This window comes from Motacilla alba, chromosome 3 (genome assembly GCF_015832195.1).
Source record: "Motacilla alba alba isolate MOTALB_02 chromosome 3, Motacilla_alba_V1.0_pri, whole genome shotgun sequence".
Taxonomy (NCBI): domain Eukaryota; kingdom Metazoa; phylum Chordata; class Aves; order Passeriformes; family Motacillidae; genus Motacilla; species Motacilla alba.
The window spans coordinates 30,225,047-30,247,852 of NC_052018.1; the positions used below are offsets into that span (position 1 = coordinate 30,225,047).

General features: G+C 36.2%; 1 protein-coding gene across 45 annotated transcripts in view; it reads left to right on the forward strand.

Annotated features, from left to right (window-relative positions):
• Nucleotides 1-22,806, forward strand: part of RIMS1 (regulating synaptic membrane exocytosis 1) — a 301,642-nt gene that overhangs the window by 107,161 nt on the left and 171,675 nt on the right. For 43 of the 45 annotated variants that reach the window (XR_005256425.1, XM_038132937.1, XM_038132940.1 and 40 more), the window contains exons 2-3: nucleotides 9,318-9,531; nucleotides 11,189-11,200. Coding sequence is in view for 44 of the 45 variants with exons in the window: in XM_038132937.1 (XP_037988865.1) it covers nucleotides 9,318-9,531; nucleotides 11,189-11,200 (226 nt within the window). In the remaining variant the exon portion in view is untranslated. The remainder of the gene's footprint in view (nucleotides 1-9,317; nucleotides 9,532-11,188; nucleotides 11,201-22,806) is intronic. The other 2 variants (XM_038132944.1, XM_038132953.1) reach the window with 1 other exon arrangement.

Sequence of the window (22,806 nt, forward strand, 5' to 3'; positions counted from 1 at the left end):
GCCTAAAGAGGCTATCTAGAACAGAGGCTAGACAGAGTTAAAGGAGTAAAGTAGGTGTTTATTGAAAGGCCTTCAAAGGACACACCTTGGGCAGAACAAGAGCTTAGCTGTGGCTCTGCCCAAAATGGACCCAGGATGGACCAGCCACGAGTTTTCACACTTTTATAAGTTTTGGTTCATTTACATGTTGGGGTCAATTGTCCAATTACAGCTTCAGGTTATGAGGTCCCTTCCTCCCAGATTGCTCTCTTCTATTCACCGTTGTTTACACTTCGTGAGCCTAAAGCTGCAAAGATGTTCTCAGGCTGGAAAAGGATTGTTTTGTCTAACTACCCCATGAAGAGAACTTGCTTACACTTTACATGAAGTTCAGAGTCACACACTGAGGCAGTACAGAATCTTAAATATGAAAGCTAAAACTTAAACTTAAGGCATCAGTCTGATAATGTGGGTAGACAGGAGAAAATTACTCAGGCCTTTTTTACAGTGGATCTTATGGAGACTTAAGCTGACAAATTTTTGGGAACTGAAATTCAGTTTTAAAGCAGTGTTTGTAGAAAATCAAATTCAGTTTTAAAACAATCTTTATAGAAAACCATGCTATTTTAAATCTGCCTTTTTTTTTCTAGCCTTTTTTTTCTAGGAGATACATATTCCTGATAAAGTCAGATAGAAGCAATATTAGCATCTTATACTCTGCTAGAGTTTTATACCTTAAAATTCCCGGGTTTGACAGTACAAGTGCAAGAGATGCTCAAGCTCACGCTTCTGCTGCAAATAATTTTCCTCAGTTTCTGATTCTACTTTTTTTTTTTTTTTAAACCATAAGCATTAATGCAACTGTGTGGAGTCAGATTTTCTTTCTTTCAGTCGCGTCTAACCCCATTGAGGTTCCTGGAGTGACTGACTGTGTGGTTGCATGGGTATTGCTGTCCCTCGGTCATTATGGCTGTTATTTCTGCAACAAGTGTTGCATGAATAATGGCAAATAAAATAATACAGCCATTTACCTTTGCAGTTTTGTTGCATGAGTAGTTTCAGCAATCTTTAAAAAGCTGAATATGCTTATAGGTCCTGTGTTTATTAGGCAGACAATTGCTTGGCCTGAGTGTGTGTTTTAATGCTGTAGTAAGAGTGAGATTGTAACATAGTGACATTTCTCTAACTTTTTCGGTGTTGCATTTGGTAAAGTCCAGGCTGCTAGCAGCTCTGTGTGAACTCATGAAACCTTTTGAACTTTCTCTCTTGGAATTGGTGACAACTTCCCAGAGCAAACCAGCTGCTCTCCTGTTGTGCTGTCTGTGTTAGGAGAGCTCAGTGGTGAAGAAATTAAACAGGAAAAGGCAGCAGAGCTGTGATGGTTACATGGGATAACTGATACTGGTGAGGTTGCCCACAGAGGTGAGAGGCGTGTTAGAATGGCCATACTGGTTAAGAACAAAGGAAGAGGCATTGACACATTGTGGGGTGTTGTCCCCACCCTTCTACTGGCTCCAACCTGTCACTTTGCCAATTGAGTTTGAGCAGAAGGCACTGATTCCTTTAGTATTAAATGTATCTCAACATGTAAATGCTTTTTTAATACAAGCCATGCACAGTTTCTTTCTGAATTCCTCAGCTGTACTGTTTTTAGTACTATTATGTGTTGTTTGCTTTGTTCACTGGTTTCTCATTTTTACCTCAGAAAGGATATCGGTCATTTGGGAGGAACTGTGGGAAGCTGGAATGTAAATTCCTTATTGTAGATATTGCACATTCTTGACTCACAGTTCTTCAGTTGTGTAAGGAAAAAGTCTGCTTGTGGGCTGTAGTTATTTTAAAAAACCACCAACAAATAGAAGTATATGAAAATAAAGTTTTCCAATAATCTACATTAGGAAATCTTCCAGGAAGATGAAAAATTGCATTTTATAGAAGTTATTTAATGAGCTCATTTATATGCTTGCAGAAAACCTGCCCTAAGTAAAATGTTAGCTTGAAAATGACTGTTCCTGCTGGTGAAAAGGCACCAGATAAGAGCCCTGGGAATAAACTGCAGCCCACACCACTTTGCTGATGTGTCTCTTCTCTGATGTGATGAGCAGGGACACTTTCTAGACAAGGTGTGGGACATCTTTGCAACAGCCTGTACGGGCTTGTGAGGTTGCTGCCAGGTAGTATGTGCTTTATAATAGATTATAGAAAGGAATTGGAATCAAGACAACTTGTATAGAGGGAAGAAATATCTGCTACATGGGCACAACTTTTCCAGTGGTGAAGGCCAAGTTTAAGTTCCTGTGTGAGGTCTGTAAGTGAAACCTTTGTCTTGGCCAAGTCTAAATTTTATCATGATTCTCATAATAAAATTTTTCATGGTTTTGCTTCACCTGGACTGGTGTCATGGACCTATAGGAATATACTAAGTCTTTAAAAATGCTTTTCCCATATGGACATGGAGACAGCTCTAAGTATATTGCCTGAGGGCTAGAAAACATGATGAAAAGAAATTTAAAAAAATTACCTTAATGTGTTTCTGAATGATGTTGGGAGATTGGTGTTACCATACTGCCTGGAAGCACTTGTCATGGACTGTGACCCTTCTGAGTGGGAGTTTTCACATGTGTAGAAAAAAAGGTGATCTTTGTCACAGGGGCAGCCTGCACTGTAGGTATTAGTCAAATAATAGAACAGTAAGAACAGACAGGAGAGTCTGTATTGCCTAGCCTGTTAAGTAAAAGTTTTAAAATGCTTTTGACATATCTAATTTTTGTCCAGATCTTTGCAGGCATCAAGGTGAAGGAGAGTTTTAAGGGGGATAATGTGATAATGGTGATGTTCCTAATACTCCCATGCTAGAGGCAACAAAGGGGAGCCCTCAAAGACCAGACTGGATGGGACTTTGAGCAGCTTGGTCTAATGAAAGGTGTCCCTGCCCATGGCAGGGGGCTTGGAACTAGGTGATCTTTAAGGTCCCTTCCAACCCAAACCATTCTGTGATTCTTGCTTGAAAGTTTACCTTGAGCAGAAGCATCTCAGTACTGAATGAAAAATCACAGTCAGGATGGAAATAGGCTGTCAAAGTCTTTGAAGGTGAAGATAAGCCATTTATGTTTTATGCAGTAGAAAAGCAAATTCATCAGAGGAATACAAAGAGAGGGGTAAAATAAATTAAATTATATTTGTTGCAGAACTGTGATTAGACTATCAGACTGACAGGCTTGCACTGGCAGGAAAAGGAATTGAGGGATGAGCTGGTGATAGCTGAATGTTTAAGCTGGAAAGATATTAAATCAGCTGAACTTCTGTGGTTTTTGTTTTGGTAGTTGGTTGGTTGGGTTTTTTTTTTTTGGTTATGGAGGGTTTTTTGGGTGTGTGGTTTTCTGTTTGTTTGGTTGGTTTTGGTTTGGTTTGGTTTTAATTTGCAAAATTAGCCCCCACAACTTATACAACAGTTTAGGTGAAGGTCGAAGTAGGTCTGACTCCAGTGTGTACCAGAGTGATTATTGGTCCCGAGTGCAAATAGAATGGAGAGGGTGGTAAGTTGTGCTGGAGGTAGAAGGAAATTTCTGTTTCAATTTATGAAGTTTGGTGTACAGGTCACCCTTGACAGAAGTCAGTATCTATGCCAAACCCCTCTGTTTGGAGGGAAAGAGTAAAATGTGAGGTAGAGAGACAGAACTGTGAGTTACAAGCATGGTGAGATTTTTGTTTGCACCAATAAAACGGGGAGGAAGAAGAGATCTTGGCATGTGGAGAAGGAAGGGCTGATGCCCAGCTGGATTAAGGTGATTGCTGGTGAGATGAAAAATGTCATGGATGGCCGGGGATTGCCAAGTTGAGAGAAAATGGAGTTGATCCATAGTAGTGTGTTGAGTGAACAGGGGAGGATGAAGAAAGCTTCAGTCCAGGTAAAATCTGAAATTTTGAGGAATGTTTATTGCTTTTATTGTAGGATGTAGAACATACTATATGTCTATAATAACTATTTCGATATATTTATTAAAAAATGTGTAGAAGTGAGAGACAGGACCTACAGGAAATGTGATTAGGGCAAGGTCAAATGGGTGGTAAGTAAAGTCTCAGAAAAGTGACAAGTTGGACAGTAGGAAACACCAAAGAGACCAGAAGCAGTCAGTTTGTGCAGGGGAGTATATGGATATGGAAGCTGCTAGCTCTACCATTTGAAGTCCTTTGATTAATGCTTGTATTTCTTTTACAGAAACATGGCCCTTTTTACCTCTAAAGATCAGTTGATTAATCATATGTTTCACAGCTTGCAGAAACCATGTCTTGCTTGCCTTTGGTTCTTACAACAGCAGTTCACACAGAATAAAAAAAAATACAATAATAGCGTTAATATAGAAATATTAACATCCAAAATCACAGAAGTCCAATATTTTGCAATACAAGTAGATCCTGCAGTTATTTCATTTTTACAAAATAACCAAACCAAGTATTGCCCGTGCTAAAAAAGCAGCACACCTCCAAACATTTTGAAATATCCTGGTCTTCAAATAGACTTACACAGTAACATTGTTACATCAAGAATTTGGGAGCTTGAAGAGTTAGATATGTTGTAACTATTCAGCCTTAACTTGTCCTACCTATACAGAGGGTATAAATTTTAATAATGGATTTATGTGGCATGGGATGATTAATGAAGTAACCAGAAAATATATCTAGACTTCTCCACTCAACTTCAGCTGTTTTTCTTGTCAACACATACTAGATTCCCCATAAACCCCTCATTTCTCTTTATTCAGACAAAATTGTCCACAGCAACTTGCTAAAATGGCCTGTCTTGACTTTGTTGTTTAAAGCGTGTATTCCCAAAACCCGTGACAAGTTGACAGCTTTTCCCAGCTGAGGTGCTGATGGGACTGAGGCCAAAGCCAAGCTCCCTCTGGAAGCACCTCCATGAGATGGGTGCTGCAGTGCTGGCAGACCAGCAAGGCATCTGGTGCAGCTGAGGTAATCCCAGCTTTACAGAGCAGCTGAACAACGTTTTTCAGGTCACAGCTTCAACGCAGACGCTTAAGGATCACCAACAGGTTTTTTAGCTCTAGCTGTTGCCTTGGTGGGCATACGCAGTATTGCCGTTTGCATTTTAAATTATTTATTTGTCTTAAAAAAAGAATGCCAAGAACAGAGCTTGGTAAAACGCCTGCTTATCTTATGGAAAAACTTGTCTGAGCTCCGTGTGATGATGTGTTTGTGGGGTGTGGGTGAAGAGGACAAAGTGCTGTATTTTACTAAGCTTTTTTTCAGACATGTGGTAGCTGCTGGTGGATAGTTACTTAAGGCTGTGTCACTTAGAAGGCGGCACTTCTTCTACTAACATGAACTCATGACAGGGCATAATATTTTTATAACATTACATCAGGTGTTTAATTTCGAGACTGAACCATTTGAGTCGAACTGGGAGAGTGAAAATACAATCTGCATTGCCACCTACTGGATTTCTAAGGAAGTACAAAATATAATTTCATGCTACATTTGAAGTAATTTGAAATGTAACTCTGCATGAAAGAGACACAAATAGTGTAAATTTTTTATAAAATCTATGCCGACAGCGCATATGTATGCAAATGCGATATTTTGAAGCTTTCTGCTCTTTATCATATATGTGCAAATAATTTAGATAGGTATTTAAAACAGCAAAATATAATTTAACACATGAATTTAAAACAGCAAAAGAAGGAATAATATAGTCTGTTAAAAATTACGGCCTTCGATTTTAATTTAAATAATTAAAATAATAAGAAAATAAATATACATCTTGGTCCAGCTTCATTTCTCTGTGTTATGTAACATTTTTTGATCAGTTAATATTATAAATGGCATCAATGTTCATTGTTTGTCCTCCTAATTATATCAGTGAGCTGTCTGAAAGGTTTAAATTATGTAAGGTATTTATCACAAGTGTTCTCCAAGGCTTACAGTTTTTGCTATGTATATGAAGATGTGAGTAAAGCCTTGAAGAATTGCTTATCAGTAATTTTTTTACTAGTTTACACTGTAAAAAGTAGAAGTTTTACTGTCCAAGTAAAATAATGAATATTCAAATGAAAGTATGATACATGTATAGCACAGCTGAAGCAGGGATTTTTGTGAACTACCTCTGAAAAAAAAAGGGAGGAGGAAGCCATCCTGTTTTCTTGGAGAAAAAACCAGCAGCAACCTCAACATATGTTGAGTTCTATGTATATTGTAAAAGTGAGCGGGTTAGGTCTTTCCCCGTAGACACGCAAAGTATGTATTGGTTTTTGTGCACTGTGGGTGGTGATGCTGACCCCTCGTAGGTGCAGTAAAGTCCCGAGGCTGATGTCCCTCTCCAAGCTGCTCAGTCTCTTCCAGTATTTTAGCAACAGAAGAGTGTGGTTTAGTCATAGGAGACGTGATGTGCCCTAAGATTCTCCCATGGTGGGATCTTTTTTTGATCACGCATATGTGCCGTGCCTGTGAGTGTGAAATAGCAGCGCCCTCCCCAGACACGTCAGCTCCTGTGGATGCAGCTCTTTTGTTCAGTGTGGTGGGAGGTCTGCACAAGTGAAGTGCTGCAGTAATGTCTCAGAATAAGCTAATCCTGCAAGTGCCCTTCACTTCAGCAGCAGAACCAGATAAATGTTTAGGTGCATGATGAGAAATCACGTGTCTATGCATAGATCCCTCTTACACAGTGGTCTGGTTGCTCTTTCTATTAGAGGGGATTGAATTTGTATCTGCCTCAAGGGTCAGCCAAGCCATTATATCATATATCATATCATTATATCATATATCATGCTGTTATTAGGTCTTTAGTTTAACCTTTAGGTGCTTGTCTACATTATGGAATATTTAGTACATGTAAATTTTCCTTGCATCTGATGAAAATGTGTGCTCAATAGCCCAGAAGTTAAGGAGCAAGTCAAAACCTACCCACTGTATTTTGGTTCTTGCTTAATATTTAAAATACATCTCTATATGGCAAAACTATTGAGAGGGATTTGCTACCACCATTATAGAAGAGCCAGAGATACAGAAGTCCAGCTTTTTCCTCAAAAAGGTAGCAAAGGTGGTTAAAAAAAGAGCCAATTGAACCAGACCTGCTGTGAGCTGGGTAAGATTCTTTCTGCTCTGTGAAATGTGCAGTCGTTTTCTCCAATTCCATTCTTGCTGTAGATAAAATGCCAGCGTTTCCTCAGTGGTGCTGTTTATGATATGCAAGGTAAAGGTTTCAAACCCCTCATAGTAAAACGTGTCTTACATGGATTCAGAAATTAACAAATCTATAAACAAGTGATACTTATTTACAAAGAACTTTAATCTCATTTCACATAAGTTTTGCCCAGTTTGTAGCATGTTCATGTACTCCTTGGTGCACACAGAAGGACAAAAACATAATTGTGTTAATACTCTTCCGGAGCTTCGTTTGAGATAGAAAAAGTTCAAATGTAGACGGTCTAATTCAGAAAGAACAGGAAGAGGGGCAGTGCTTGCTATTATTTTCCCTTTCCATGTTAATGAACAGCCAGGGCTTTTGGTTTTACTTTAGTGGAGGAGAACTGAATTTAGTTTCCATGGTTTCATTTTTTAGTAGAATAGAATATTTGATGTAATAAGGAATTTACCTACAGACCTCTCCATTATTTAATTGCATTATTTAAGCTGGTTATTATAAAAATTCCTGAACGTCTGCAGTTGTTTTTATGCATTATAAGTGAGAAGCTGTGTAAGATAAGTTAATTCATATGTGTAATCCAGTTATATGGTGAAAAGTATTAAGTTTCTCCAGTATTTTACCTAATTCTTTGACCTACTTTTCTCATCTTACTCAATACTGCAAAGGTTTTTAAGCAGGTTAGTAAAAAATAAAACAAAACAACCCCCTTGCTTCTCCTGCCAAGCTTTTGATTTGCATAAAGCATTAAGTATAATGCATCGTATTTGTAGTTAGGGAGAATAGATTATTTGGTTGCTTAGCTTTTGCTGTTGCTGCATTCTCACTAGAATGTACCCATGTGATGTTACTGGTTTTAGTGTGAGATCTGGTTGAAATACAATTTACAAGCAATAATATTCCTGTCCAACTGAATTATGTGTGTTTTACCACAATTCCTGTGAGTCAAGTTGAATTATCATTTTTTAGGTTTGAATACCACGTTAAAGTAAAAATATTCACATCACCAAAAAAGTATTTCATACAAAGAACACAGATCATTTACGTCTTAAAACTCCAGACAAGTTCACACACACACACACACAAACACAGACAAAGCCACAGAAACATAGAATTGTGTCACTAAAAGTGCACTGGTTAAACGGTGTGAGTCACGGCTAATTAAGGAAGTAGGTAGCTCAGAGTAGAGATAAAGGATATCACCAAGATCTCTATAGACAACACACCTACTGTTTCCATTTATTAAACTCAAGATTGCCTCTTTCTAGTCATAATCTGTGTAGTTGCTCATGATTTTTAACATAATCCATGGAGATGTAGAGTTGAAGCAACATCTGGAAAAGCCTGGGTTCTACATAGCATGGTGCAAAGACCAAGTTTTGCCCTTCTGGAATCTCCTCCTTAGACTGTCTCAGGTCTTTCTGAGCTGTGATTAGGAGGTGAGTGTGTTGTGTAGCAGCATGCTTCTCCAGATGGTGGGCATAGGGTCAGGGTGTTTGTTGTTTGGGGCAGCTGGAGGAGAAGTGCTGCTTCTTTCAACAGCAGTCTTCATCCTAGGAACCTCTGTACTTGCTAATGCTTCTATATACTCCTACAGCCAAGCTGGAATATCTATAATGAGGGATAGCAAACCTTAAGTAGTCTCTCATACTTAACAAGAAAAAACACAATAGATTGTTAAGATGTAAATTTGAAATAAAAAGATGTTCTCATATTCTTGTAAGGTCAGTGTCATCGTAGACCATGTTTTGAAATATTTGTTGCATGTGTTAGTAATCTAGATTTAGAAAGCACTGAAACTGGAGATTGATTTACATATTTTGATTACACCTGATATATAAATTAAGTGGGTTAAAAAGATGCAAATTTGGTCACACAATTATTTCTTTTATTCAGTAGGCAATTTTATTTAGTATATGCATATGGATCAATTTCTGGTCAAGTGAAATGATTTGCTTGTAATCTTTGAAGTAAATCTTCAAGAATAAAGATGTCTATTATTTTTTTTCCTTTAGATTGCCCTATACAGTCTTTCATGTGGAGTGTGTATTTGGTATGAGGTACATGTAGTATTGCGAACAAGCCCAGAATATTAGGTGAAGTTGCAAACTGAAAGAAATGCAGAGTAGTAATCTTTCCTCCTATTCGTGCTATATAAACTTTTTTCTCATCTATGCAGGAGGTTGCATCAACAATTTGAAAGCTATAAAGAGCAAGTAAGAAAGATAGGGGAAGAAGCCCGCCGTTACCAGGGAGAGCACAAGGATGATGCTCCAACATGTGGAATCTGTCATAAAACAAAGTTTGCAGATGGTTGTGGCCATTTATGCTCTTATTGCCGGACCAAGTTCTGTGCTCGATGTGGAGGTCGTGTCTCTCTGCGATCAAACAATGTAAGTCTTCTGATGTGTACTCCTCAGAAAAAGCCTCCGTGACATTGTCATGCTGCAGATAATTCACTTTAAGTTTGGCATTTCGTGCTTCATTTTACTTAAGTGTTTCACTCACTGCTTCATTATGATGTGTGTATCATACACATAAATCAATGTAAAATCATACAAGTAAAACAAATGTATTTAATGATTGCCAAGGTACTTGGGAATCACAGAGTTAATTAAAGCAAAAGAATAATGGTGTCTAGTTCTATGGAGTGACAGCTTGTGGAAAATGTACTTGTTTTTCATGGAATAAAAGAAGAAACCCTTTTGCTCAGGTACAACTCCATAGTAATAAATTCTTATTGGAGCCTTATTTAATATTACATTTTTATTTTCATAGAGCTTGTCATAAACATTTATAGATTGCTTTTACATTAAATCAGTCAACTTTTTGGTTTAACAAAAACCAAAAAAACCAGTACTTTTCTTAGCACAGGAAAAATGTTACGCCAATTTATTTAAAATTTTATTTAAAGATTAAAACTTCAGGTTAGTATGGATTAAGCATCCTACTTTCAGGTAAGTGAACTGAATGGTTCTCCCTCTGATCTGCATGAGTTAGATGCAGCAGCTTTCCACAAAACAAAACGTTATCCAAGAGTAGCCTCTGGTCAGTCAGTCCCTTTCAAGCCTCTGACTCCTCTGTCATGCAGGAGCAGTAGGATCTAAATTTGGAATACTGTTATCCAGTGATTATTTTTGGCTGGTCATCAAGGACTATGGTGTGTTATAAAACATTTTACACATCTCCTTTTATTACATGAACAGTTTTGGTTTCTGTCCTGAGATGAGGCAACTTTCTTGTGTGGCTTTAAGATGCCAGGCTTTTGTAAGGTAAATTTATAGGTGCTCTTGGTATCAACACAAATACACCTAAAGTGAACACAGATTGTGTAGCAGATAATCATGTTCACAGGGGAACTAGTTTGTGGCCTTTTCACTTTCTTTAAGATGAACATAAGCTGAATAGGCCTTCTGAAATTTCATGTAAACCAAAAATAACCCCTCAAAAAGATGCATTTCATGGTTATTTTAGAAATTTTTCCATAGCCTCGATGTACCTGTGAGTCTCAATTAAATTACATTCATATGCTGAAGAAAACTTTGTAGGTGAACTGAATGAAAATGTGCATGTATTAGTATTAGTAAAAATAGATGCATTACATTCTGTCACCTGTAGATGGTGTCATCAGAGCAAGTCTGAAAATATAGTTTACTTTGATGTATTAAATTATTCTATTAATGAGTGCATGTGATACAGCTTAACTTTTCAGAAAAAAAAAAGAATATATATTTTAACCATTTTTTTACCCCCTATTTCACGCCACAGAAATGGAAGAGTGTCATTTCATTTGTAACTTGCATTTTGTTTCTTATATTATTTATGCTTCTGTGGGTCAGGGTGGGAAAACATGTTTTCAACATATGCAGTAATGTCATCTTTTTATTTAAAGCTCTTTTTGTTCTTAATTTTGTGTTTTTGTCTCTTTGTAGAGAGTTATTAGAATTGCATTTCTTTGAAATCTGTCTATTAATACTTGCCTGTTTTATTCTTTATCTCTTCTTTTTTCTTTTCTCTTTTTATTCTGCTTCCTTGGATGCTTTCCCAAAGGAGGACAAAGTGGTTAGAATCCATGCTTTTTATAATTTATTGTTATAATGTTGTTAGTTAACTGGGATACATATTAATGTGAAAAACTGAACTGAAATTTCATAATCATCCACAGGGGAGGGGGGAGAACAGGAATCCTGACACCCAGGCCCTACACATCCCTTAGCTGAACATCAGCCTTAAAGACAGCTCAACATGGAAACCCAAGACTGTTGTAAAAATTATGACAATAAAAGAAATTTAGAACTGAGAATTAGACATAGGCTAAAAACTAAAGCCTAAATACATCTTTAGTTAACAGTTTTGACTTTTTGCATGCAGGGTACTTCCATCAGCTTCAGGAAATCTAATTTGGTCTTTTAATTGTAATTTTACATGGTTTTACATGGTTTGCTGTGTTTCACTTCTGGCTGCAGCTGATATTCAGGGAATTCTTGTAAAAACAGCTTTTTGATTGACATTTGGAATAATATATATAGGCAAACAAACTGGACGTAAGTATAGTGAGCAGGGTGGAGTGAATCCTTTTTGATTTCCTAGTTATAATTTCAAAAATCTGCAGAACTTTTAGGATCAGGTACAGGCATATTCACCAGTATTGCCTGTGCCTTGTCTCAAATAGGTGAGGGCAGCTCCCTGTTCATCTCTGCACCCTGTGCGTGGCATCAGGTGTGGCAGGACTTGAGCAGAAGAGTGCACGTGCATTTACCACCTCTTCTGGGGCAGTTCTGCAAAAAGTGGCACTCCAGATTTTCAAATGGAGTATTAAGTGTGGCAATTAGCTAGCTTTTCTGAAACTAGTGTAAATTATTTACTACACACTAGTGTAGTTTTTGATGCGTTCTTTGTTGAGTTATGCTTGTGATATGAAGTGGTGTTATGTGTTTTGCCCCCATTTAAATACTAGCATACCTGTAACCTGAAATTTAGTACTGTTCAATTCCCAGAGAAAATTATTTGTATCACATTTGAGTATTGCAGTAGGTTTTTAATATGTCAGTATTAGTGCTACTCTGAAGAGGTATTCTGAAGACATATCTGACTTGTTTGGATTGTCCTAAATTCAATTAAATAAAATCTTATCATTTGCACTTGTCTTAGTTTAGGTTTTCCTAAAGGTTTAGGTTAGTTTAGGTGTTGAACTCTAGGCTTCCACATGCCAAGAAAATGCCATGATAGTAATGTGTGAAAATAAATTCTATATGGTGTGATAAAGCTGAGCTACTTCTCTTTAACAGCTGAAAAGTTAATGATAATAAATAGTCCTGAATGTGTGAGAAACATGGGGATAATTTCTTTAAAGTACCCTTGCTTTAGCAGTGCCTCTCTCTAAAAGTTAATGTAATATGTATAATTAATTAATTTAAAAATAGTAATACATACCTAAAAACAACATTTTTTGAACAATTGGCATAATTAAAATAGAGCAACGTGAGAAAAATATTATTTCTTAATTTTTTTCAGTGGCTCAACATTCCTGACTAATTACATATGGCAGGTTTCATATCAATAAAAACTTTTAAAACATATTTATCCCTTAGTATCCCCATGATTTTTTCCCACAATAAACTATATTGATGCAAAACACATGCACCAAATTTCTTCAAGTTAAGGGTGCATCATTTGGGAAGGATGATGAAGTGTGAATTACTGAAGTGTCAGCTCAGGAAAAATCAAGTGTTAACCTAGATTCAGGGTGTTTCCTGTAGAGTTGGGGAATTAATGATACCTCACCTGGGGTGTTGCTTCCCATGCATTACCCATCTTTTACAAACTGTGACAGGCACAAAAAAAGTCAATCAGAGGATGACTCAGGAAATGGAGAGCTGCTCATGTGAGAGAAGGCTAGGGAGATTAAGAGGACAAGACCTAAAGCAATTATAGTTGACAACTGGAAGTATGGAATTGATCTTAACAATAAGAATAGAAGACAGAGAATACATGAGACCAAATATGTGTAACTTGGCCCTAAACACTCCTGGCTTGAAAAAAAGATGTTTACAAGTATGAAAGCCTTGAGGATTTATTTCATGTCGCTTATTGGAAAGAAAAAGAGCCCAATAAAACTTTAAAGGCTAAATTTAATGAGGTTAGGAAAGGCTTTATGTGATGTGGTTGCTCGTGGCTGTAGGGCTATGTACAAGGTCCCTAAGAGGTTCTTGCAGCTCTTGGTTGTAGCTAAATATTTTAAAAATGTAATGCTTTGAAGCTGTCCTTGACCTTTTCAAGTTAGTGCCAAATATTTCTTAAGGATTTTTTCACCATATGTAGTGGAACTTAATATGTTCTCTCCTAATTTAAAATCATAAAGTACATCCCAAAACACCTTGTAGTGAGAGTTAGTAGGCATCCTAGGCTGATCCAGAAATGACTCCATTACACTTCCAAAATTAATTGGCAATAACTGGCATACTCCAGTGACTAATGAGTTACATGAATTTCAGTGATTCTTGTTCTAAAATGTCAAAATGCATACACAAATACGTTTCTGAAGTTCTTTCATGTTTTTTGAGGATTGCTTAGTTCTTTGCACTTCTGACCTGAGTTTGCTTTCCTTTCATATGGTTGTGGGCAGACCACATTTAATGGGTTTAATTCAATTTTATGCGAGATAACATTTCAGAAGGAAGTCAGGTAGGTTTTTTTTTTAAGAGAAAGCTGACACTTCTATTTTGGCAGAATATTCTAGGTGGTTTTGGTTCCTTACAGAGGGCCTACACTTCCATTTTGAATCCTTTTAGTTGTGTTCCATACACCAAAATTTTAATTGCCAAATAGTGGTGGGTTTAAGTTACTTCTCTCTGTTCCATTCACTTTCCCCTGTGATGTGAAATATTTTGGTTTTTAGGGCAGTGAAGTCAGCAAAATGTCCAACTAGTTGTTGTCCATAGTTTGGTAAGGGGTGGAAGGGGTGGGAAGGGCCCAACCTCAGTACTCCTGATGACCTGGCTGCCACTGGTTTCTCTGTTCTTCCCTCTCATGGTACCACAACCTTGTATAGCAGAAAAATGACTGAAAATACAACTTTTTTTTTTTTTTTTTCCTCATTCCTGTAAAACCTTTTCATAGTATTTGGTTAGGTAATACAAAAATATATATTGCCTTTGCGATCACCTGATAGATGTTTCTTTCTCATATGGAAAAGGAGATACACTATAGGGTACAAAATGAACGAGCAAATGTAGTTTCTTTGGATCAAAATTCAAGTATTTTGTGAGGTCCTGTGGGTGTATTGAACTAAGTGAAATATGCATGACATTGACAGAATTAGGTGGAAGATCCATGCTCCAGATTAAGCCATATAATTATCCATAGCAATCAGTCTGCCATTGTAGAGGTTTCATTAGGATTATTTTTTGTCAAATTTCAAATGAAAAAAAATAGGACCAAACGATAAAAGTAAATGTTGTCACAATTTTCCTGTGTTTTGCAGAATAGAGCAGTTTTCTTTTTCTTTTTTTCTATTTCCATACGTAAAGGGCAACTGGTGGGAAATCCAGATGTAAAATACATTATAAGTATATGACAATTTATGTCACTGAACTTAGTAGTATGTGGTTGCAGAAAATAATGCTGGTAATCAGTGCAGAAGAGAGTCCTATTTCTGATCTGGCTTTCACTGAGATAGTTTTCATTTTAGTATAATGTCATTGATTCATACTTGGAAAGAAAGACAACTTGGAAACATTTGCTTAATTGTATGTCAGGTGGCTTTTTCAGGGAGTTTGTCATTTAGTTCCTTTAAATTATGCTTAAAATTTGCTTACATAATGGGTTTTTAATTTAAGCCTTACCAACTTGAGTACATATTCCATGCAATTCAGCTGTGTACTAATGCTTTAACAGAAGTTGGTAATATTGTCAGAACAAAATGTCTGGATTGTCTGGATTTTTTTTTTTTTTACATCTCTTGAACAGAAGTCCTGGGTCAGATTGTCCATTAGGAGGCTAATTTCTGTATGCTCTTACTAACACAGCTGTAGAACAAAACAAAAAAATCTAACAGACAGATGTAAATTACATAGCAAATTGCAAATTGATAGCAGATTTTCTCTCTGTCGCATTCAACATAATTTGTTTCCCAAAAGATATGGGGCTTATATGCATTGTGAAAGAAGCACTGCTTTTCAGTAGTGCCTCCCTAGAACTGCTGTTTCAAGCAGAAAAGAAAAAAAGGCCAGGAAGAAATTGAGGAATTCTGTTTCAAGTAAGGTGGGGATCACTGTCCTCTGCTTTTGGGAAGTTAATTTCTTTCAAACAAATGTGTATAAAATTTCCAGGAAAATCCTTAAAATTAGCTTGCTCTTCACCAAGTTTGCTGAGGAAACATGTTCGCCTTGAAATACAATTTTTATAGGATCCAGCTAGCAAAAATGATTATTTCTTTCTTATATTAAAAAAAAAAAAAAGTAGGCAGATGATGCTAATGCACTAAAGTTAACCAGATCAGAGTTTCTTCATTTAATAATAGGACTGTAGAAGTCAGGACACTAGACACCTGGGTTTTTCTTCCACCATAGCCTTAAATCATCACTAAATCAGTAACCACTTTATTAAGCTCTGTGTTTTACCCAGGTTTACTTTACCTGTTTGCCAAACTCTTAAACTGTGACGTGTCATGCGATTTGGTAGCTTTATGTGTAGACATTTTATGACCAAGAAAATCTATTGCTACTGCAACCTTCTCTCTTTACTGTGGTAAAGGGCTCCTGAATCCTTCACATCTGTTCTTGCTGTTTCATGCAGGTTGGGTAACAGCAATCTGTGGATGCTTGACATAAATAGTGGAAATCCCATTTAGTATAACTGGGCCTAGAAGCCCCAAACTTTTAATCCACCGCAGTGTTATTTCTTGCCATGTAATCCTATTTTTAGTCTTGTATTTTCAGTATTGTTGTTTCAATTTAACTGATTTGAGACTATGAGAATTATTTAGAATGCAAAACAATACCTTTGAGTGTAATAATTCCTTCCAGTGCAAAAAATTGCATTAAAAAAAGGATAAGATTGCAAAGGTCAATTAGGCATTTCAGGAGAAGCTTTATTCTACCTCCTCTTACCTAATGTCATGTGTATATATATATATATATATATATATATATATATATGTATGTATAAGCATATATTGTACAGATTTTTCATAAGTGAATATACATGCATACCACATATGTGCATCCTACTACATAGCTTAATACAGGAAGTATAGGGCAACCCAATTTTTTGACCTTTGAAATCTGTAAATGATTCAAGGTATTTCAATCACCTGAGGAGTTATTATTTATGTGCCCATTTATCTGGACAAAAAGAGATGTTTTGCCATAGCAGTCACAGAATCTCAGAAGGACTGAGTTTGGAGGGAGCCTCTGGAGCTCATCTGATCCAATGCCCCCTGCTCAGGCAGGGCTACCTACAGGAACTTGGTCCTTACAGCTTGGCAAGTTCACACTTGCAGGGTGAACAGTGAAAATCTCAAAGATATTTCATGTCATTTTTGTTACTTGTTTGCTTATTGTAACTATACACATTATAGGCTTACGCAAAATCTCCTTAAGTTCTGTTAGGGAATAATTCTGTGACTTACAGTTTTGGACAAATGAATTTCAGAATTTTACAGAATCCTTTAGAAAGTGCACTAACAGTATGATGATTTTTTTCAGCTCAGCGTTCAGAGAGGAAAAAAACCCCAAAGCTACCAAATAAACATTAAGTTTTTATTTTCTTTCAATGTAGTATTTTTATCATTTTAACACTCAAGATCTCACATTCTGTTTGGTCCAATTTAGTTGATGATATAAAACTGAGGAGCAAGAGCAGGAGAGCCTTCCAGCAGTTCTCCCAAAAATATTGTGTATCCTACTGGCTCAGTTACTATGTGAGGTGTGGGAGATCGCTGTTGAACTCCATTGTGATAAAAGCTGCTTTTCCATATGGGATATAGGGCTGTCAATATTGAAGAGGAACATCTTCCTACCTGACTTGGGTAGGTAGGAAGATCTTACTACAAAGACAGAATACAAAATTTTGAAATTATTTTTCTTTTTGTGTTTTTGTCCAGAAGTATACTTTGAGTAAGTATTTAGATCTGGGCTGAAATGATTTTATTGCACTTTTCTAATAAGTGCTGGCTTCAGAAAATACAGCAATATAGAAATATTTTAATTTACTTTTTTTCAAACATGATTCATCTATGACCTAAATATCTGTAAGTAAAGAGGTGGGATTCAAGGTCTTGTGTAAAGGAAGATAATTTTAGTTAATTAGTTTCAACTGCAGATATCTATGGAAAGGAAAAGTAAATTAAGCAAGTTATAACAATTGAAATCTGAGATTTTTTTTATGCAGTGCACCTTAAGAAGAAAGAGGACAATGAAAGAAAATACTAGTGGTGCAACAGTAAAAAGTCATGAGAAAGGTATATGTGTTCATATACCTCAGTGTAATCAATATGATCCTGTAGACTGTAACTTTATAGTGGATTTTGATCCTTGTCTATTCAGTGAATACAGTGTTGAAAATGAGCAAGTATGACCTTACAGATTTAATATGATAATGTATGTGTATCTGGTGTAAGGTAAAAGGAAAAAATTAAAAGTTTAAACCAGACACAATTCTGATCATCTCTGACTAGTCAGAATATGTATACAATTTCATAAAATCATGAGGAAAAAAATATAAATCAATTAAAATTGCTAAAATTGCATCTTTATATGCATGAAATAAAATCTTCTTTCCACATCTTACAATGCCTATAGTTATTAATTCTGATAGATTGGAAATGCATTAATATTATTTGATCCCCTTTTGCTTGAAATTGTGCCGTCAATAATGTAGATAGCTGTAATAATGATACATACAATTAAAATCCTAATTTTGTGAGGAGCATTTCTTCTTTAATGAGGGCTTTTTTTGTAAGAGGAACCTTTTATTCTTATGAACAAATCGTTATTGCTGAATCAGTATTAATATTTTCATAAATACTAAGTCTTATAAATATTTAAGGATTATACAGTAAATATTTCAGGTTTATATATTTTTTCCAGATTTTTGGGAATAGGGTTGGTTAGCTACAGGTAGGATGTCTGTTTAACTTGGTCTATGTAGATGATAATTTTCAAAGCATACTCACTCCAGGAATCTGTTTATGAGTTCTTCAGTTCTTCATTACTTCAACGTGTTTCCAGTAATGTTACAATCAGTAGAAAGGAAACTCAGCCTTAAATCCCTGCAAAACTTGTAGATAGCAAGCTGCAGTTCCAGCTGTGAGATCACTATACCTATTTGGAATTGTTCTTGCATCCTTTCAGTGTATTATGCACATTTAATTGTGTTAATTTTCCACACTGTCCTATTTTTTCAAGTCCTTTAATTCATTATATGAATTGCTTTGAATTTATTGTTATCTCGCGCTAACAAGTCAAATCCAATCTCGTTACTATTACTGTTGGACTATTGCCTTTATGGTATCTTAAAATCCAAAACTCCACTGGCATTTTCATTGCCATGTCAAATTTGCAATTGTTAATTCTGAATTCATTTTGCCCTATTGCATTTCAAATGATGCCAGAAATGTTTTTGCAAGGTATTGTGTATTTGCTATATTTCTGTTATCTTCATTTCTGTAATGGAATAATTTGTTACTTGTTGGCACTGCAGAAATCATTAAAGAGATTAGAGATCTCTATATACCACATATAATAAACATACCATTATTTTTTGCTATGGAATGCAGAACTAATGTAAGCAAATAACTATCTTAATCAAGAAGATATAGAAAAAGCATCTCCATTCTCTTAAAAATTTGAATTTTAAGAATGTGGTTTCCTATAATATGTAGCTGCCCTAGTTGTGCTACTGCTGAAAAAACTATATCTTTTCTGTTTATACAGAAATAATCTTGGAGTATTAAAACGTGAGTGTAGAATAAATAACAAAACCAGAGGTATTTTAGCCAAAAAGAGATCTTAATGCAAAGAGAGATTTGGTAAGATTTTTGACCTATTATGTATTACAAGAAATCAACAAGTAGCTGAAAAAATTTCAAGAGAACAAAGTAATTATGAGGGCTAAATGTAATCTGTGCTCTCTTTCTGTTTCTCTTTTTATCATAAATAACCTTAATCCTCATCCAGGATTAAATTCAGTGTATTTTTAGCCACGTAATGTCCTAGATAAAGATACTTCCATCTATGTTTTTGTATATTTTGCATTCTGGAGCCTTTTGTAATTTTACTTATGGATACTTTCTGTCTATACATCTCCAGTGCTGCAATTAGAGAGGATGTAGGATAGTTTGGCATACATATACCTAAGGTACATGATTTTATTAAGCATAATTGAAGGTAGAAGTGTATATTTCAAGCAAGGAAATCTATGGACAAAGTTTCTGTAATATTTTGTGAATTTCTTTCAATTCCTTTAATATAAGGACCCATCTGCAAGTCAGCCTTCCTATGGAGATAAATGAAATCTTTCTCCAAAACTGTGATTATAAAATGATATAAAGTATCTGTTACCAGTTGTTTAATGACTGGTCAGAGATTAAATTAAAATCTGGACAAAATGTAATCTGAATTTCCTTAAAGAGCAGATAAAACCCAATAATTTTTTTAATCCAGATTGAGGTTTCCAAAATGCTGTGTGTTATTTAGGCTGAAGTTTAATCATGTACTGTGCAGTTTCAGTACTCCAGCTAAAACACCTGTCAAATAACTTACATGCAACAGGTTTACGGAATCTTTGGAGTTAAATTTTAATTTCTCGATTATTTATTATATTTGTTATTAACTTGTTCATAAAAACCAGGCTTCCATAGCAAAACACTTTGAAGTGGTGAGGTTTGGGACAGTTATTTGGGATATTGCATTCTGAAAAGTTGAGTGTTACTGAGAAGTGCAGATTAATCATAGAGATGAGCAGATGTTGCTGGGACTCTCTGGAAATAGATGAGCATGGGAATGATGGTTGTGTTGTCATGACTGGAGGAAATATTTGTTTGTTGCTGGGATTTTAATAATGGTAGTGTAACTTTTTCTCTTTAACATGTGGAAAGTGATCAAAGCTCATACCTGTATGCATCAGCAAAGTTAATCTTTCTCTGTACTTTTTCTTCTCTGACCAAATATCTTCTACAAACAGAAAGAGGGCAGTTGAAAGTTCATGAGCAAACTCCTCTTAAGACCTTTGTCAGCCTGACAGCTTTACCCCTCAGGATTATTTGGATCAGTTCTTTTGGCTGTAAAGAAGCCTTCTTTTCTAGACTATTTCAGGGACTCATCTCACTGCCTTTGTGGATGGGTCAAGAGACCACAGAGGCAGCTTCTTGCCCATGTAAGTTTAATGCAGCAGAAAAAGCAACAAGGGAATTAAATTGAGGAAGATTTAATCTAATTTATGTTTTTGTTTGTTTTTTTTTTTTTGCCCCCTAAGCTTTCAGTGTCGATATAAACATACTCTTGTGGATGTCCTGTGTTGCAGGTTATACCTCTTCACTCCATACCCCTGATGTTTTCCTAATCAACCAGTGAGTGTTTAGTAGAGCCTATTGTTGATGTTAGAGGAGCTTACCTCTTGGTCTTTTGTGTAGATTATTAAAGAGGAGACTGGTGAGGTGTCCAAAGGAGATTTAGTCAATGCATTTTCTTGCCAGACTGAGTAGGAACCAGTTCCAGATGAGTACCCCTCGTATTATGAGAACACAGCTCATTATATGTGAGCTGGGTTTATGCTTATGTAATACCTTTGGGTGGAGATCAGTGTGCCCCAGAGTGCTTCAGCTTGCTCTGAATTAGACTAAATCAGCTCTGCATCTTTCTCAACTGTGTCTCCTGTTAAGCCAGATAGAGCCCCAAGTCATCAAGTGTCCTATAAGGTACTGCAGAGTTTTACTGCAACTCCCAGCAGCTGCCCCAGTGAGAGTGGCTCTCAGGTAATACCCATGTTGTACCTTACAGTTTTGTGCTCATATTTTGGAAATGTTAGGGCATTGAAGGTAGGAATGGAGGCCAGTTGAACCCTACAACAGATTTTTGTCAGTTACAGTAGGAAATCGTACAGCAGCAATGGTCTGTAGAAACATTCAGAAACCTATATTTAGTCTTGTTTCTAATGAAACTTGACACACACTCTGAATCTTCTGTGCAAACCTACGTGCTTTCTCCTCTACAGGCAACCTGACAATTCATGCACCAGCTGGTTTTTTTTAACCTTTTGTCTTTTACATGTGACCTCCTTAAAAAAGGGTATATGGTCTTATGCAGTCTGTGATATGTGGAAAGTTGTGAATACATTCCACTGGAGAGAGTTCAGTTTGGCTTTTTTGCCCTACATTACAGACTCTCACTGACAAGCAAATGTTGTATATTACTGAAAATTGTACTAAACCACACTTAAATTTTCAGTATTTGATTTAGGATATGCTTATTCACGTTGGTAAATTCTTTTCCATTTTTTTGAGTATAATTCGTAGGCCTGTGAAGAACAAAATCTTTCTTTTTTTACTTTCTGACCATGCAATGAGACAGTCATAAACTCTTGTTGAAAATTTGCTATGCACAGTTTTCAGATAATGAGAATGGCAGAGTTCAGCTGAGTACTCAGCTTCAGAAAGATCAAGTCAGTTAAGGGAATAAAAAACCTTAATCAAGGATAGAATGTTTTAGCCTTCTTGAGGGTGAGATGGTGATTGGAGATAAACCAAGTTGGTCTAGTTGACTTGGGAGAAACTGCTTATTTTTTGTGAAAAGAAGATGACAGGCAGCTAATTGGATACAAAAGGCAGATGCAGTTAGCCATGCAGCCAAATCAAGGAGCAAGCCCAATGCTTCAAGCTATAAAAGTTTCAGGCAGGTTTGGCAGGCAGTCTTATGCTAACCTAGTGTGTGTTTCTCAGAATCTGTTCTCCTGTTGTAATCCTAGAGAGAGATATACACCTTCAAAAGTTACTGCAGCAAAAGCTTTATGGAGTGTCAACATCTGTTGCATACTGCTAGGTACAGTTCTCTCCAGACCATGTGTCTAAATTTCCAAGTTATCAATTGAAAAGAGAGTTGAAAACTTGACCAATCTTGCCCTCTATTAGCAAGGTCCACTGATAAACAGAAGTTAATGCTTCAGTGACTCTAATTACATGAAAAATAACTTGAATTTTAAGTCTCTTGATATGGAAGCTCATGACTAAGTTAAATTTGATTAAGAAGGCTGTTTAATCTATCTGGGCTGCTGCTAAAATGCATCCAGATAATTTTTTTCTTCCGTTGAACACTATGGGGATAAACTTAAGATTCCAAGGACTGTAGATGGGCTTTCAGTAATTTGTAAAAAAAAGTGTTATGCAGTTTGTTTCACAAATATAGGATTTACACACTTCTTCATTTTGTAAGTCTTTTTAGAGAGGCTTCTCTGGTGGATTGACCTTGTCTGGCTGCTAGAGGCTCCAACAGGACAAGAGGAGAAAGTAAGATGGAAAAGCTCATGGGCAGACATAAAAACAGAGAGTTGGTTCACCAACTACCACTGTGGGGAAAAGAGACTCAGCTTGGGGATGGTTAATTTAATTTACTGCCTGCTAAAATAGAGTTTGATTGTAAGAAGCAAAGACAAAACTTAAAATACCCCTCTGC